The sequence below is a fragment of the Myxocyprinus asiaticus genome, chromosome 7, assembly GCF_019703515.2.
Source record: "Myxocyprinus asiaticus isolate MX2 ecotype Aquarium Trade chromosome 7, UBuf_Myxa_2, whole genome shotgun sequence".
In the NCBI taxonomy this organism is placed as follows: Eukaryota; Metazoa; Chordata; class Actinopteri; order Cypriniformes; family Catostomidae; genus Myxocyprinus; species Myxocyprinus asiaticus.
The window spans coordinates 3,339,902-3,353,778 of record NC_059350.1 but is presented as its reverse complement, the minus strand read 5'-3'; the positions used below and the strand labels follow the sequence as shown (position 1 = coordinate 3,353,778).

General features: G+C 38.9%; 2 protein-coding genes across 11 annotated transcripts in view; one reads left to right on the top strand and one right to left on the bottom strand.

Moving 5' to 3' along the window:
* LOC127443604 (MHC class II regulatory factor RFX1-like) overlaps nucleotides 1-8,453 on the bottom strand; it is a 26,818-nt gene extending 18,365 nt beyond the window's left edge. Inside the window, exons 1-4 of one of the 4 annotated variants that reach the window (XM_051702279.1) lie at nucleotides 7,482-8,453; nucleotides 4,472-4,833; nucleotides 325-428; nucleotides 21-98 (exon numbers count right to left, since the gene is read on the bottom strand). In XM_051702279.1, coding sequence (XP_051558239.1) covers nucleotides 21-98; nucleotides 325-428; nucleotides 4,472-4,811 — 522 coding nt within the window. In that variant the 5' untranslated portion in view covers nucleotides 4,812-4,833; nucleotides 7,482-8,453. Of the gene's footprint in view, nucleotides 1-20; nucleotides 99-324; nucleotides 429-1,997; nucleotides 2,084-4,471; nucleotides 4,834-7,481 lie in introns of those variants that run through there. The other 3 variants (XM_051702280.1, XM_051702281.1, XM_051702282.1) reach the window with 3 other exon arrangements.
* On the top strand, nucleotides 2,020-13,877 carry LOC127443606 (relaxin-3-like). 7 transcript variants are annotated; one of them, XM_051702289.1, is made up of 4 exons: nucleotides 2,020-2,162; nucleotides 2,283-2,354; nucleotides 11,617-11,796; nucleotides 13,248-13,877. In XM_051702289.1, exons 3-4 carry the CDS (start codon nucleotides 11,625-11,627, stop codon nucleotides 13,541-13,543), a joined length of 468 nt encoding a protein of 155 aa, XP_051558249.1. In that variant the 5' UTR covers nucleotides 2,020-2,162; nucleotides 2,283-2,354; nucleotides 11,617-11,624; the 3' UTR covers nucleotides 13,544-13,877. The 7 variants fall into 7 exon arrangements, with proteins under 7 accessions (XP_051558249.1, XP_051558244.1, XP_051558250.1 ...); XM_051702287.1 differs by lacking the exons at nucleotides 2,020-2,162; nucleotides 2,283-2,354 and adding exons at nucleotides 8,523-8,875; nucleotides 8,914-9,001 and having other exon boundaries at nucleotides 9,094-11,796; XM_051702284.1 differs by lacking the exon at nucleotides 2,283-2,354 and having other exon boundaries at nucleotides 2,073-2,162.

The window sequence follows — 13,877 nt, the reverse complement described above, 5'->3', positions numbered from 1 at the left end:
TAAAGTGTGCATGTTTGTACCTCAGGTGTGATGTGTAGATTGCTGACCCCCAGTTGTCCACTCTGACTCTTGTTTGTGGCCTGCACCACTGACCTCTGCTGGACACAAATCCAGCAGCTTTACTAACTCATCTAATGGTTTGAGATGTTCCCCAAAAAGGGTCCATAATATCTAAATGTTACAGTATATGTAATAAAGCCAAAGGTTGTATGTTAGGGTTTGGGTTAGACTACGGTAATTATAATTAACATAAATATCTGAGAATAATAGATGTGAATGGAAGTTTCCACAAGGATTCACAAGCTTGAGTGTGTGTGTTGTTACCTGTGCTGTCTGCACCTGTTGCACTACCTGTGTGGGCACACCTGTCTGTCCAGTGGGAGGAGAATTAGAGTCTGACACTGAGTCATTTGAGTGAAGAGAGCCCTCTACAGACAGACAAAGAGACAGAATAATATAAACATTATCTCTCCTATGGTATTTGGTCATATTTGACCGAAATACATATTCCGCATTTAATAAAAATGGTTTCCTTTATCTGAGCAGAACAAGACTTGGTGACTTTTCCTCCATTTGCCATCTGAACACACACACACACACACACACACACACACACACAAAAGGGCTTGATTTGATAAGTCTAAGTGGTCGTAAAAAAAAGTGACACCTTTGGTATTCATGGTCAAAACTGACCGACCATTGAAAATGAATGGGAAAGACCAAAATATCTGTCAAATATAATCAATAAATCAGCCACAATGCAGAAAAAACAGACAGAAATTACAGGGTGAGACTCTAAAACATCCTCATCCACCCTTATTCTGTGTTTTCCCTTTGTAACACCATGGTCAGGTTTGATTGCCAGCATAATGACATTAACTGCAAAAACTGACACTTCAAATCAATTTTAAAATGCTAAACTTTGACAAATAATAGTTTGATAATGTCTAAATATATATTCCAAATGCATATATTGTGATATAATATAAAATGAGGTAATAACAAGCCATCAGTCTACACAGTAGGGGGCTACAGCTATCCACTGACTGTTACTGGCATGACATGGTTATCAAGTCATGTTATTTATATTTGTTCACCAGAAGGCTGAAATCTGCCTCCAATTTATGTCACATTCTCAAATTTTCTTTATGTTTCAACTTATAGAAGTGTAGGTTCTTAATTTGTTTTTGTTTATTATTAATTTGCTTATTTGTATATGCAAATTAATGTAAATAAGATCAAAATAGCGTAAAATCCCAAAAGAAATACATAATTATCTTGTTCTTACTTCAGGGAAGGATAAATGGTATCATTACCATCATCAAAAAAAAAAAGGGGTTACACATCTAAACCTTCCGGTCAAAAATGACCACGAATACCAAAGGGAGGTGCCCTTTTTCAGTACCATAGGAGGGTTAAATTACACTAACATCCTCGAATTCTTAATAAAGAGAGAAACAGAACTCAATCAAATATCGACTACCACAGAGAATAATTTTATCTCATCCCTCAGTTTGTACATCCAAGTAAAATTGCTTTTACATTAATGCACTTACAATGGAGGTCTATGGGGCAAGTGTACTGGAGGTCATAAAAGCATAAATGTGCAGCTCATATTTTGGCTCAAGCACTTGTATTAATTTTTCCACACAAAAAAAAAACAGTGAGACTACTGTTCAAGGTGGAAAAACAAAATAAAATGCAACAAAAACCACTATACCTAATATCCTTCACTTCTTACAAGAGAGAGGAACATCTATGTCTATGTGTGAAAGAGAGAGATAATAAGAGGAAGAGACGCTGAAGAAAGACAAAAACAGTATGAGAAGGAAACACATTACGAAACGACTTTGAGAAGAGAGGAAATAATGAAGGACACTACAGGATAAAAAACTACAGGATAAAAAAACTCAAATAAACACAGCAACAACTGACAAGAGCTGATTTTGACAGCTGCTATGTAAACCTCTTTCCCTTCAAATGAACATCATACTTACGATAAACCACATCCAGACTGTAGAGACAGCTACTGTAGAACATGCTCTGAACACGCACATGAGAGACAGAGAGATGGACAGAGCGATTGTTCTTTATATTACACTGATAGTGAACGGCCTTGAACAACTAATCTCAACAGATGGGGCAAGAAATCTCTGCTTCAGGTAAACACATGTATCAGGTAGAGAGAGAGATAGAAAGAGGACATGCACAGGTCACTTCTTCTGTGATTGTATTTCTACATGTGTTTAATCATTTTTGCTGTTGTCTTGCTCTTATTTCAGATGGAAGATTAATACAAATGTTCTTCTGCTTTCTGCTACTGAAAATGCGTAACTAGATTTTCTGAAGGAAATGTGAGTGGAGCTTCTGCAAAACTTACTACCACAAAGCTAGCGTATTGCTATGCGGTTGCTAGGGTGTTTTGGGTGGTTGCTAGGGCGTTGCTATACTGTTTCTAGGGTGTTCTGGGTTGTTGCTAGGGCGTTGCTTTGCTGTTCCTATAGCTCAACTGGTAGAGCATGGCGCTAGCAACGCCAAGATCATGGGTTTGATTCCCAGGGAACACATAAACTGATATAATGTATACCTTGAATGCACTGTAAGTTGCTTTGGATAAAAGCGTCTGCCAAATGCATAAATGTAAATGTTGCTAGGGTGTTCATGGTGGTTGCTTGGGTGTAGCTAATGTGTTCTGAGTTGTTGTTAGCATTTTGGTATGTGATTCCCTAGGTGGGTGGTTGCTAGTCACTGCTATGCGGTTGCTAGGATATTTTGGGTGGTTGCTAGGGCATTGTAGGTGGTTGCAAGGGTTTTCTGGGTGATAACTATTGTGTTGCTATGTGATTGCTAGGGCTTTGCTATGCAGTTGCTAAAGTGTTCTGGGTGGTTGCTTGGGCACTGCTATGCAGTTCATAGGTGCTGCGTCCAAAACCGCGTACGGTCACAGTATGTACTGTATGATGAAGGACGCACTTATCTGCTGGCAAAACAGTATGTTCTTTTAGGTATGCATGCGAGTAGTATGAATAGATTTCTGATATACTTTCTGACATTGGCATCGTCTCGTGACCCGAATATATGACGTAATAACAACAACCGTGAAAACTATCTGCTTTGGTTTTGTTAAACAAGCACCATTCAAGCACAAGGAACAATTATCTTGGTGTATATATAGCACTTACAGTTGAGAAGAGCGTCCGCCTCACAATTCACCACCGTTGTTTAAATCCAGTGTTTTGAACGTGACGTCACCTCAGCTCCCGTGAGATTATGGGATCGATAAGTTGATCTGCATTTCAAATTCTCGCTGGAAATAGTAGGTTATCCGGGTATTTCTCGCTTACTGCTTCATGAATACTGTGGATTCAGACATACTACTCCATTGGCATACTGTTTTTGGCATACTATATAGTAAAGAAGTATGGATATTCGGACACTGCGTCATAGGGTGTTCTGGGTGGTTGCTATGCAATTGCTAGTGTGTTCTAGGGGGTTGCTAGGGCGTTGCTATGCAGTTGCTAGGATGTTCTGGGTTATTGCTAAGGTGTTGCTATGTGGTTGCTAGGGTGTTCAGGATTATTGCTTGGGGTGCTGCTAAGCGGTTGCTTGGGGGTTGGCAGGGCATTGATCTGTGGTTTCTAGGATGTAAAGAGTGGTTGCTAGGGTGTTGCCATGTAGTTCCTAGGGTGTTCTGATTTGTTGTTAGCATGTTGTTATGTGGTTGCTAAAGTAACAAGGCACGTGATTTGAGGTAACATTTATGAAAAAACCCTAATCCTAAATATGAATAATAGTAATAGTGGTGCAATTTAAAATAAAATAAAAAAAGAAAAGAAAATACAAGCACAAGTGACAAACAAATAAGCCAGAATAATAACCATAGAAAACTGAAATACTTGAGTTTGCTTCTCAACATTCATTGTCTTCTCTGTGGCGCTCCTGAAGAGACATTTTCATAAACGTATAAACTACAAAAATGTAATATTGCTGCTACATTAGAAGTCGACACACACATACACACACTTCTCCTGGACACTGAGTGGGCATTGCTGTCATAACAGCTGCCAATTAGAGCGTTAGAATACTCAGTCATCAAAAAAAACATGTGTACCAGTGTGTGTTCAACAAAAAGTACAGGCAGTAACGGTGTGTTGGATGGGAGTATACATTGCTTCTGTTATTTCTAGGTCCTTCTATTCATGGAGAGACCTAGAAAGTGTCAGGTGTCTGGTAGATCACATTTCACACACACACACACACACACCCATAGCATATAAAATGCTGGTCTGCTTACACAATGGTTGCAGGTTCAATCCCAAGAAGGAATGACTTAAGTATTGTAGAGTTACATATATCTCAACCCTGCTCCCTTAACAGAAAGTGTGTACATGTACACTACAGAACAACAGTGGGGGCAAACTTGACTGAATTAATGTGGAAAATAGTACAAATAAAGAATGAGTAGTCTCACCAGAAACTGTCACCACTATAAACTGTGAGGTGCTCTGGCTGTTTCCTGGCTGGGAGGCGGAGCTTTGTATCTCTCCGGCGATATACTGTGCTGCTGTTGCGGCTCCCTGAGGAGGCGTGGCCAAAACAGACTTCTTCTGACTTACAGAGGGCGTGGCATGTGGTCTTGCGATGGGGCCTGACTGTGAAGGTGCGGACCCTGGCGAGCTTTGTAAGTCGGGAAGAAACTGGGGTGTTGTGGTGGAAGGGGCTTTTTGCTGTGTTGATGATGTTGTTGTAATGCTACCCCCTTGTGTTTGGGAGGGCTGAAGCTCCTCAGCAGCGTAGCCTGAAGTTGCCATGACGACAACAGCCAAACTCCCTCTGTAATTGTGCAAGAGATAAAAGCAAAAGGAGTTACAAAACGGATAGTTCTGGATTGGACAAACTGCATTCGAAGCCGCTGTAGTATGCAGATAAACACAAGCCTGTGCTAACATGTGAAGTTGCTTGAGTTTATTGCTGCCAAAGGAGGATCGACCAGTTTTTAAATCCAAGGGTTCACTTACTTTTTCTTGCCACTGTACACGTAATACATGGAACATATTTTACTAAACCTGATGTACACTTTTGCTTTTTTAACATTGGAGATTGTGATCAGGAAATGCTGCAAATTGGATTCGAACTTGTATTGCAGCACGGCTCAATGTGTCGCAACTTCCGCATTTTAAACTACGGCGCTTAAGTGACACCGAATTTCACATTACACTAACATGCAATAATGACAATATTATCATTATTGACAATATGGGACTTAAGTTAAATATATCAAAACTTTCTCTCCTTCTTATTTAAGCACATAAAACACACTCTTGTGTGGTTATGAGCTGGCTAAACTTGTTAAACAATTGTGTGACCTTCGGGACATTTTTGTCTTTTTCATTTTAGTTTTTTCTATCATTTCAGCTGTGTTAATGCCAGTGGCATAAATTTTGACAAAGGTGTGTATTTTTGGGGGAATTTTGATATGTCAACTTCAGTTCCTATAATACATCTATAATACACTTTTACACTCAGGACCTTCAGGACAAAAATGTCCCCACTGAAACCCATTAAAACGGCAATATTTGATCCCAGTGCCATTAAAGCATAAAATCATGAATTTTATGATATTATGCTTTCATTCTGGAGCCCTGGCTTCAAAATGTACATTTTTAATATTTTCCACCAGATGGCGCCATTTTCCTCATGTTTAGCCTATGGAGCAAATACAAGCTTTTCCCCTATTTTCTGTTTGCTGTATTATAGAGCACTGCAGGCCAATTGAATAAATGATGCAGATAAAATTGTGTGTGTGTGTGTTGGTATGGATGTCAGAGTGTGTTTTGTATGTGTGTGTGTGTGTGTGTGTGTGTGTGTGTGTGTGTAAAAAACAACAGTGGCATTATCAAATCAAATCAAATCACTTTATTGTCACACAGCCATATACACAAGTGCAATGGTGTGTGAAATTCTTGGGTGCAGTTCCGATCAACATAGCAGTCGTGACAGTGATGAGACATATACCAATTTATAATAACATCAAATTAACACAGCACAATTTAAACAAACTGGCATTTAAAGGGTTAAAATCCTATATTTGGTAGTTATGATCAGGACTGATGTTGGTTAAAAAAATCTAAGTCAGTGAAAGTGGAAAGTAATATTAATAAATAATATTTTTATGGCAGTTTTTTGACATGGACATTTTAGTCCTCCAAGGTCCTGAATGTTTTTTTTTTGTTGTTGTTGTTTGTTATTTTTTATCTGACACTGTACAAAAAAATGTAATGCATCAAAATCAATGTTGTTGCTAATCATTGACATATCCCAGACTGTAATCATCCCCCCAAAAAAATCCCCTTAGCATTTTGTATATAGAAAATAATTCATTTTTTGTGTTTTGTTTTGTTTTTGTTTTTTCATAAAAAACAACAGTGGCATTATGTAAACAAACTGGCATTTAAAGGGTTAAAATCCTGAAAATGAATGAATATTTGGTAGTTATGATCAGGACTGATGTTGGTTTTAATAAATTAACTCATTGAAAGTGGAAAATAATATTAATATATAATATTATTATGGCAGTTTTTTGATGCAGACATTTTTGTCCTCCAAGGACCTCTGAGTAACTTTTTTCAACTGACGCACAAGGGTTAACAATTTTTTCTTCAAATTAAAGGGAAGGGGCGGCCCATACATGCCCTGTCTTGTGATGACAGTAAGTGCCAGTTCTTCACAGTGAATCTTAAATTGAAGCCATCCTGTGTTAAACAGTCTAAAAACATGTCATTTTATTACATGTATTGCAATAATAAAAAATTAGGTCTGAAGGTCTACACATGAATTTTAAAATCTTACATATTCTTTTAACTTTTTAAAAAGAAAAAGACAATTGAGGAAGTGTCATATAAGCATAGTTCAGTTTTGAAATGTGTGTAATCTCTCGTTTTAACTGGATATAGGCATATGTCAATCACGCCCCTTTAACTCTCACGCCACGCCCCGTCCACTCCCTCCACACGCAGGAGCTGATCTGGCAAACATATGGCTGTTCGACGACTCGCTCCACAAACTTTGTAGCCCTTCGAAAATACAACTCTAGAGAGTTTAATCCACCAAATGCCTAAATATTGAAGTCTCTCCTGTTAAATAAACTCCAGAGAAACAGACCACGACCATAATGAGACTCATTTTCCTGTAAAAAGTCAGGATTTGACATTTGATCTCTTCCATTTTAGCTATCAAGTCAGTTAAACGCTGTTCTGACGTCATGGTCACGATAAACAAACAAACCACAAAAGTGCAACACTCTCACGTTACAACACCCGCCATTTTGCAGCGCTCGAGCAGATTTGACATCGTCATAACAACCGCGAGCGCGTGCGAGCTGTAGCGCGTGAGAATTGAGGAAATCAAGACATCAACACACTTCAGCACTTGTTACAAAAAAATCAACATCATGGTGCGTAAAATAAAGTTGTTGTTTTCACCTTTCGCTTCTTGTTGAATGCTGTTTGTTTGGCGCGCAGTTTTAGTTTCTTAAGGCTTTCAAATTGTTGTTGTTGATTCTCGTTGCTGGGTTCTTGTCGCCACGACTACCGTGACTATGGCGCCTCGTTCTCACCGGGGCAACTGTTGCTACCGACCCGTTTTAGCACCGCCTTCCTGCTTAGCGGTGATTGGCTACATGTCGCCAGGGGAAACGGTCTTGTCTGTTTATTATTGGATGAGGTGTGTGTCTACAACAGTAATTCGTTCACGGTTGCTGTCAGTCGAAGTACAGCATTACGCAATGGTACACGCCCCCTTTCTGCTCAATGATTGGACAATGTTTCTGTCAGTCAAACGTCACAAATAAAACACATTTCACTTCAGCACAGTCACGCTGACAAAGAGAGTTTTGAAGAGATTAGGGGATAAAATAGAAAAAAGAAATCTAAGAAACTTTTCAGTGGCAAAAGAAGATAAAGACAAATGGAGCAGCAATGTACATCACATACATATGTAAATAACGTCTATAGATGGAAGGATGGATGGATAAACAGACAGATAGACAGATAGATAGATAGATAGACAGACAGACAGACAGATAGAGATGGACGGACGGACAGACGGACAGATAAATAGATAGATGATAGAAAAGAGTGATAGATAGATAGACAGACAGACAGAGACAGATAGATAGAGATGGACGGACGGACAGATAAATAGATAGATGATAGAAAAGAGTGACAGACAGATAGATAGATAGACACACAGACAGACAGATATATAGATAGAGATGGACGGACGGACAGACAGACAGATAGATGATAGAAAAGAGTGAGAGACAGATAGATAGATTGATAAAAAAGAGTGACAGATAGATAGATAGACACAGACAGAGATAGAAAAGAAAGAGTCAAAGACAGATAGATGATAGAAAAGAGTGATAGATAGATAGATGAATGATAGACAGATAGATAGATAGATAGATAGATAGATAGATAGATGATAGAGGTACAGTAGATGACAGATAGGTAGATAGATGGATAGATAGATAGATAGATGATAGAGGTACAATAGATAGATAGACAGACAGACAGATAGATAGATAGATAGAGAGATAGACAGAGATGGACGGACGGACAGACAGACAGATAGATGATAGAAAAGAGTGAGAGACAGATAGATAGATAGATGGATAGATAGATAGATGATAGAGGTACAATAGATAGATAGATAGATAGACAGATAGACAGACAGATAGATAGATAGATAAATGATAGAGGTACAGTAGATGATAGATAGATAGATAGATGGATGGATAGATGATAGAGGTACAATAGATAGATAGATAGATGAATGATAGATAGATAGATAGATAGATGGATAGATGATAGAGGTACAATAGATAGATAGATAGATAGATAGATGATAGAGGTACAATAGATAGATAGATAGATAGATAGAGGTACAGTAGATGACAGATAGATAGATAGATAGATAGATAGATAGATAGATGATAGAGGTACAATAGATAGATAGATAGATAGATAGAGGTACAGTAGATGACAGATAGATAGATAGATAGATAGATAGATAGATAGATAGATGATAGAGGTACAATAGATAGATAGATAGATAGATAGAATAGAAAGTGTCAGACATATATTTTTCATCTTCTTTTAAACATAAATCTTTATAAAGGTAACATTTTATTTCTAATTTTCTAACAGTTTTTTTTTTTTTTTTTTTTTTGTGCAAGGATGCACTGTGACATCATTAGTATATTATTAACCATAATGTTCATTAAGGTCAGACATGCAAGCAATTAGTCCATATGGTGAAGTCTCATCCATGTGCTATTATCTCTGAATGCCAAATGACTGAATCATATTCACCAGACTTTCTTATCGCACGACTATATGAATAAGACCACACAGGCTTCTGGTGATATGATTATAGGCCAGTTTCACCCATTAAAATGGGATTCTATATAACTTCACACACACACATACAGACACAACAATCAGTTAATTTCTCGCTTACACATCCTCGTCTTATCAATGTTTGAAATGTCACCGGGGCACCTCCTGTCGTGAGAGGTCAGTTAATCCAGGCTGCACTCTGTTTGCTTTTCTCCCCTGCAGTGCCACAGACTGTAACTCTTAGTTGTGTATTAAGAAAAAGTATGTGAACCCTTTGGAAATACCTGCATTTTTGTATATATTTGTTTTAAAATCTGGTTTGATCTTCATCTAAGTTACAATAATGAACAAACACAATCTGTTTTAACTAATAACACTCAAATTATTGTATTATTCTTTTACATACTGAATACATCATTCAAACAAAGTTCAGTAAAAAGTTATCTCGAAGAGATTAGATATTCATCTGTCCACAGTTAGACAAACTGTCTATAAATGGAGATGATTTAGTACTATGGGTACTCTCACTAGAAGTGGCCGTCCAGCCAAGATGACTCAAAGGACACACCGCAGAATGCTCAATGAGGTAAAAAAGAACCCTAGAGTGACAGATAAAGACTTGAAGGAATCACTGGAACTGGTTAACATCTCTGTTCATGAGTCTACTATACAGAAAACATTAAACAGATATGGTGTCCATGGCAGGACAACACGAAGGAAGCCGCTGCTTTCCAATAAAAACCAAGCTGCCAAGCAAAGCCATTGCTTCAGCTAATTACAAAGGGTTCACATACTTTTTCTTGCCACTGTATGTATGTGTTACCATGAACTTTTGGATGTTGATAAGAGGTTAGACACTAAACTGACTGAGGTCAGTATATCGGTTGATTTACTGTCATCTATTGTCCAGATGAAATGCAATGTTTAGAAGAACTACAGTGCACTAAACACTAAAGAAAGGCACTTCTATGGAATTACCGTGTTGTTGTTGTTTTTGTACCATGGTAATATCCTTTTTTTTTTTTTTTAGACTTGTTCCATCTTAAGATATGCCACTAGATTCCATCTATTCTACTTATTTTGCACTTTTAACCTACCATTGTGTGTGAAAGTGTGTGAGAGTGTGTGAGTGTGTGTGTGTGTGAGTGTGTGTGTGAGTGTGTGTGAAAGTGTGTGTGTGTGTGTGTGTGTATGTGTGTGTGTGTGTGTATGTGTGAGTGTGTGTGTGTGTGAGTGTGTGTGTGTGTGTGTGTGTGTGTGTGTGAGTGTGTGTGTGTGTGTGTGTGTGTGTGTGTGAGTGTGTGTGTGTGTGAGTGTGTGTGTGAGTGTGTGTGAAAGTGTGTGTGTGTGTGTGTGTATGTGTGTGTGTGTGTGTATGTGTGAGTGTGTGAGAGTGTGTGTGAGTGTGTGTGTGTGAAAGTGTGTGTGTGTGTGAGTGTGTGTGTGTGTGTGTGTGTGTGTGTGTGTGTGTGTGAAAGTGTTTGTGTGTGTGTGAGAGTGTGTGAGTGTGAGTGTGTGTGAGTGTGTGTGTGTGTGTGTGTGTGAGTGTGTGTGTGTGTGAAAGTGTGTGTGTGTGAGTGTGTGTGTGTGTGAGTGTGTGTGTGAGTGTGTGTGAAAGTGTGTGTGTGTGTGTGTGTGTGTGTATGTGTGTGTGTGTGTGTATGTGTGAGTGTGTGAGAGTGTGTGTGAGTGTGTGTGTGTGAAAGTGTGTGTGTGTGTGAGTGTGTGTGTGTGTGTGTGTGTGTGTGTGTGTGTGAAAGTGTTTGTGTGTGTGTGAGAGTGTGTGAGTGTGAGTGTGTGTGAGTGTGTGTGTGTGTGTGTGTGAGTGTGTGTGAGTTGCAAATTTACCATTCATTCCCTCATACTGTGCGATTAGACTGTGTGTAAGGCAACAGAAAGGTCAGGTGTGATGAGATTAGGTTGCTGCATTTGACATCACCTCCACAGAAGTGCACAGGTTATTTACAGAAGTGTTGGGCCGAGTCTTTGTCTTCCTAAAGGTCTCTGCCCCAATATCACAGTCTATCTGAATGACACGCAAACAGCTTAGGTCAGAGAGAGGGTCTCTAGCCCCTATAAAAGATACACCGGGCCAGCAGAGAAGATGTGTGACCACCTTCCAATCCAAGAGAGAAAACAAGAAGATTTTGCACTACACCTTCATCACCTGTTCTCATTCTTTGGTTTCTGGGCAAACTTACATCCCACTCTTTAGTTGTCATCATGTATAAAGCTGCATTTCTCACTCTCACCCTGCTGCTGGCGCTCGTGGGCAGCGCCCAGGCTACAGAGGGTCACCCCATCTACGGAGTGAAGCTGTGCGGCAGAGAATTCATTCGAGCGGTCATCTTCACCTGTGGAGGCTCTCGCTGGAGGAGATCTCTGGATGTGTCAGGTGAAAAATGTTTAAAACTATGCAAAACGTGCATTCAGACTGTTTTTTTAGAGTGTTGCAATTTGGTTGCTATCTGGGTGGTTGCTAGGGTGTTCTGGTTGGTCACTAAGTGGTTGTTAAATGCAGGGGTGTAGCAGTCATTTTAAAAGTGGGGGGGACAGCTGTCAGTAGGTGGCTCGCACAGACCCAACACTTACAGTGCAGTATTAATATATTACAGTAAATATTAATATACAAGTATTACAATAATATATAAGTATTATATACTTGTGGTATTTGTAGTATTTTAAAGATTCAAATATTGCAAATTAAGTGCAAAATGTAGCAAAATTAGCTGCAAAAATAAAGTGCTTGTTGTGGAGCACTTGCTATTGAAAGACTGAGTACAAGCTGGTCCTTGAATAAATAATTTAATAAATTACAATAATGCCAATTGTGTATGTGCACAGTTTTATTTCTTACTATGTGCTTGTGCACTGTGGGATTTAAATGTATCCAAGTGGCTCGAATGTTTTGACTACGTTCACCAAAATTCGTTCAGATCCATTTAATAATTAATTCAGTGACCATTTCTGGTGATGCCACCTGATGATGTCTTGTGTGCAATGAGTTAGTCACTGAATCAATGATCAAAAGAACATTTTAATCCTTTAAAATTTGACTGTTACAAAGAGACTTTAGCAGAGGTGTTATGCATAAATTGTAATCTGATCACTTTGAAAAATATTAGCACACCTCTCCTTAACAAGCCACACAATTTAAGATATCATTCATGTCCGTAGAACAAACCAGTGTGGGACGAGTTCCACACAAAACATTAATGACGTTTTTATTTTTCGACGGGAATAAAAACGAGGCTCTGATACAGTCGGCAGCGCGTCATACACTGGCTTCGGTCAAAGTGAATCCCTGTTATCAGTTACTCATGCATTCCTATGAGGGAAAGGAGGAATAGGAGAAATCCTATTTTTAAAAAAACAAAATTTATTTAATTTTTTGCTATTTTAATAATGAAAAACATGAAGAAAAGGTGTTAAGTAGTTTTTTTGTACTTTAAACAAAGCCAAAAAATTCTGAATTGACCATCTTTCCCCCAAGAGTGGGCGGGGCCTACAGAATCTTTGATGAGTCCATCATGAGTTCATCATGAGTTCATGAGTGATCGTCCCACTGACAAATCATTGTAAAAATATAATCTTTACAAAGAATTTGCAGTGGACAACTCCAGAAAACACGAGTTTTCATCCCCATCAAAAATTAAACATGACGCTACTATGAATAAGGTCTATACTTCGGATTAGGTGTTTGTTTAAACCCCTAACCCTATACTGTATATACAGACACTATATATACAGTATACAATGCCATTGTAATAGAGACATGTAAGCCAGTTGACTTGCAGGCACAATATCTCCTAACTTGCTTTACTGTTTATTTTTGTCCCTGATCAGGTGACCTGTCCAGTGATTTGCTCTCTGCTCATGATGATGAAGCCTCTGACAGCTGGAGCACCAACCCCATCACTGCACTCTCATACAGACCCCGTCCTCAGTCAGAGGCCCCCGGCTGGGCAAGAGAGGGCCAGGAGGGCCCCGTGTTCAGCCGCCCCGCCCGCTCACTCATCTCAGAGGAAGTGCTGGAGGCCTTGCGCACATCAGACAGGAAGGGGCGGGACGTGGTGGTTGGTCTGTCCAACGCCTGCTGTAAATGGGGTTGCAGTAAAAGTGAGATCAGCTCGTTATGTTAAAGGACTATTTGTTCAAATATCTACATCCTTCCTTCTACCTCTTTTTCAACCTTCTCATAAGTGAAGAATGAAGGTGTAGAGGTCATAAGGGTGTGGATGGTTGTTCTTAGTATGAAATATTGAAAATATACTTGTTAAAACTGATTGCCTTGTGTCAAATATGAAGGAATAGCAGAATTTTGCCAAAGTGAAGTGCCTGTCTGTGTTTCTGTCAGTCACTATGTTCAAAATAATCTCACCATGTCTACCCTTGTGATGTTCTTGTGTGGTCACTGATGTAGTAACAGCAATCTGGAATAAATTTTGTTTGCGATAGACTTCAGCGTAATGTTGT

Coding starts and splice junctions, on each gene's coding strand:
- LOC127443606 (XM_051702284.1), top strand. CDS start 2,138: ATGGGGCAAGAAATCTCTGCTTCAG. Junction 2,163..11,616: donor GCAAGAAATCTCTGCTTCAG/GTAAACACATGT, acceptor CCCACTCTTTAG/TTGTCATCATGTATAAAGCT. Junction 11,797..13,247: donor GAGATCTCTGGATGTGTCAG/GTGAAAAATGTT, acceptor GTCCCTGATCAG/GTGACCTGTCCAGTGATTTG.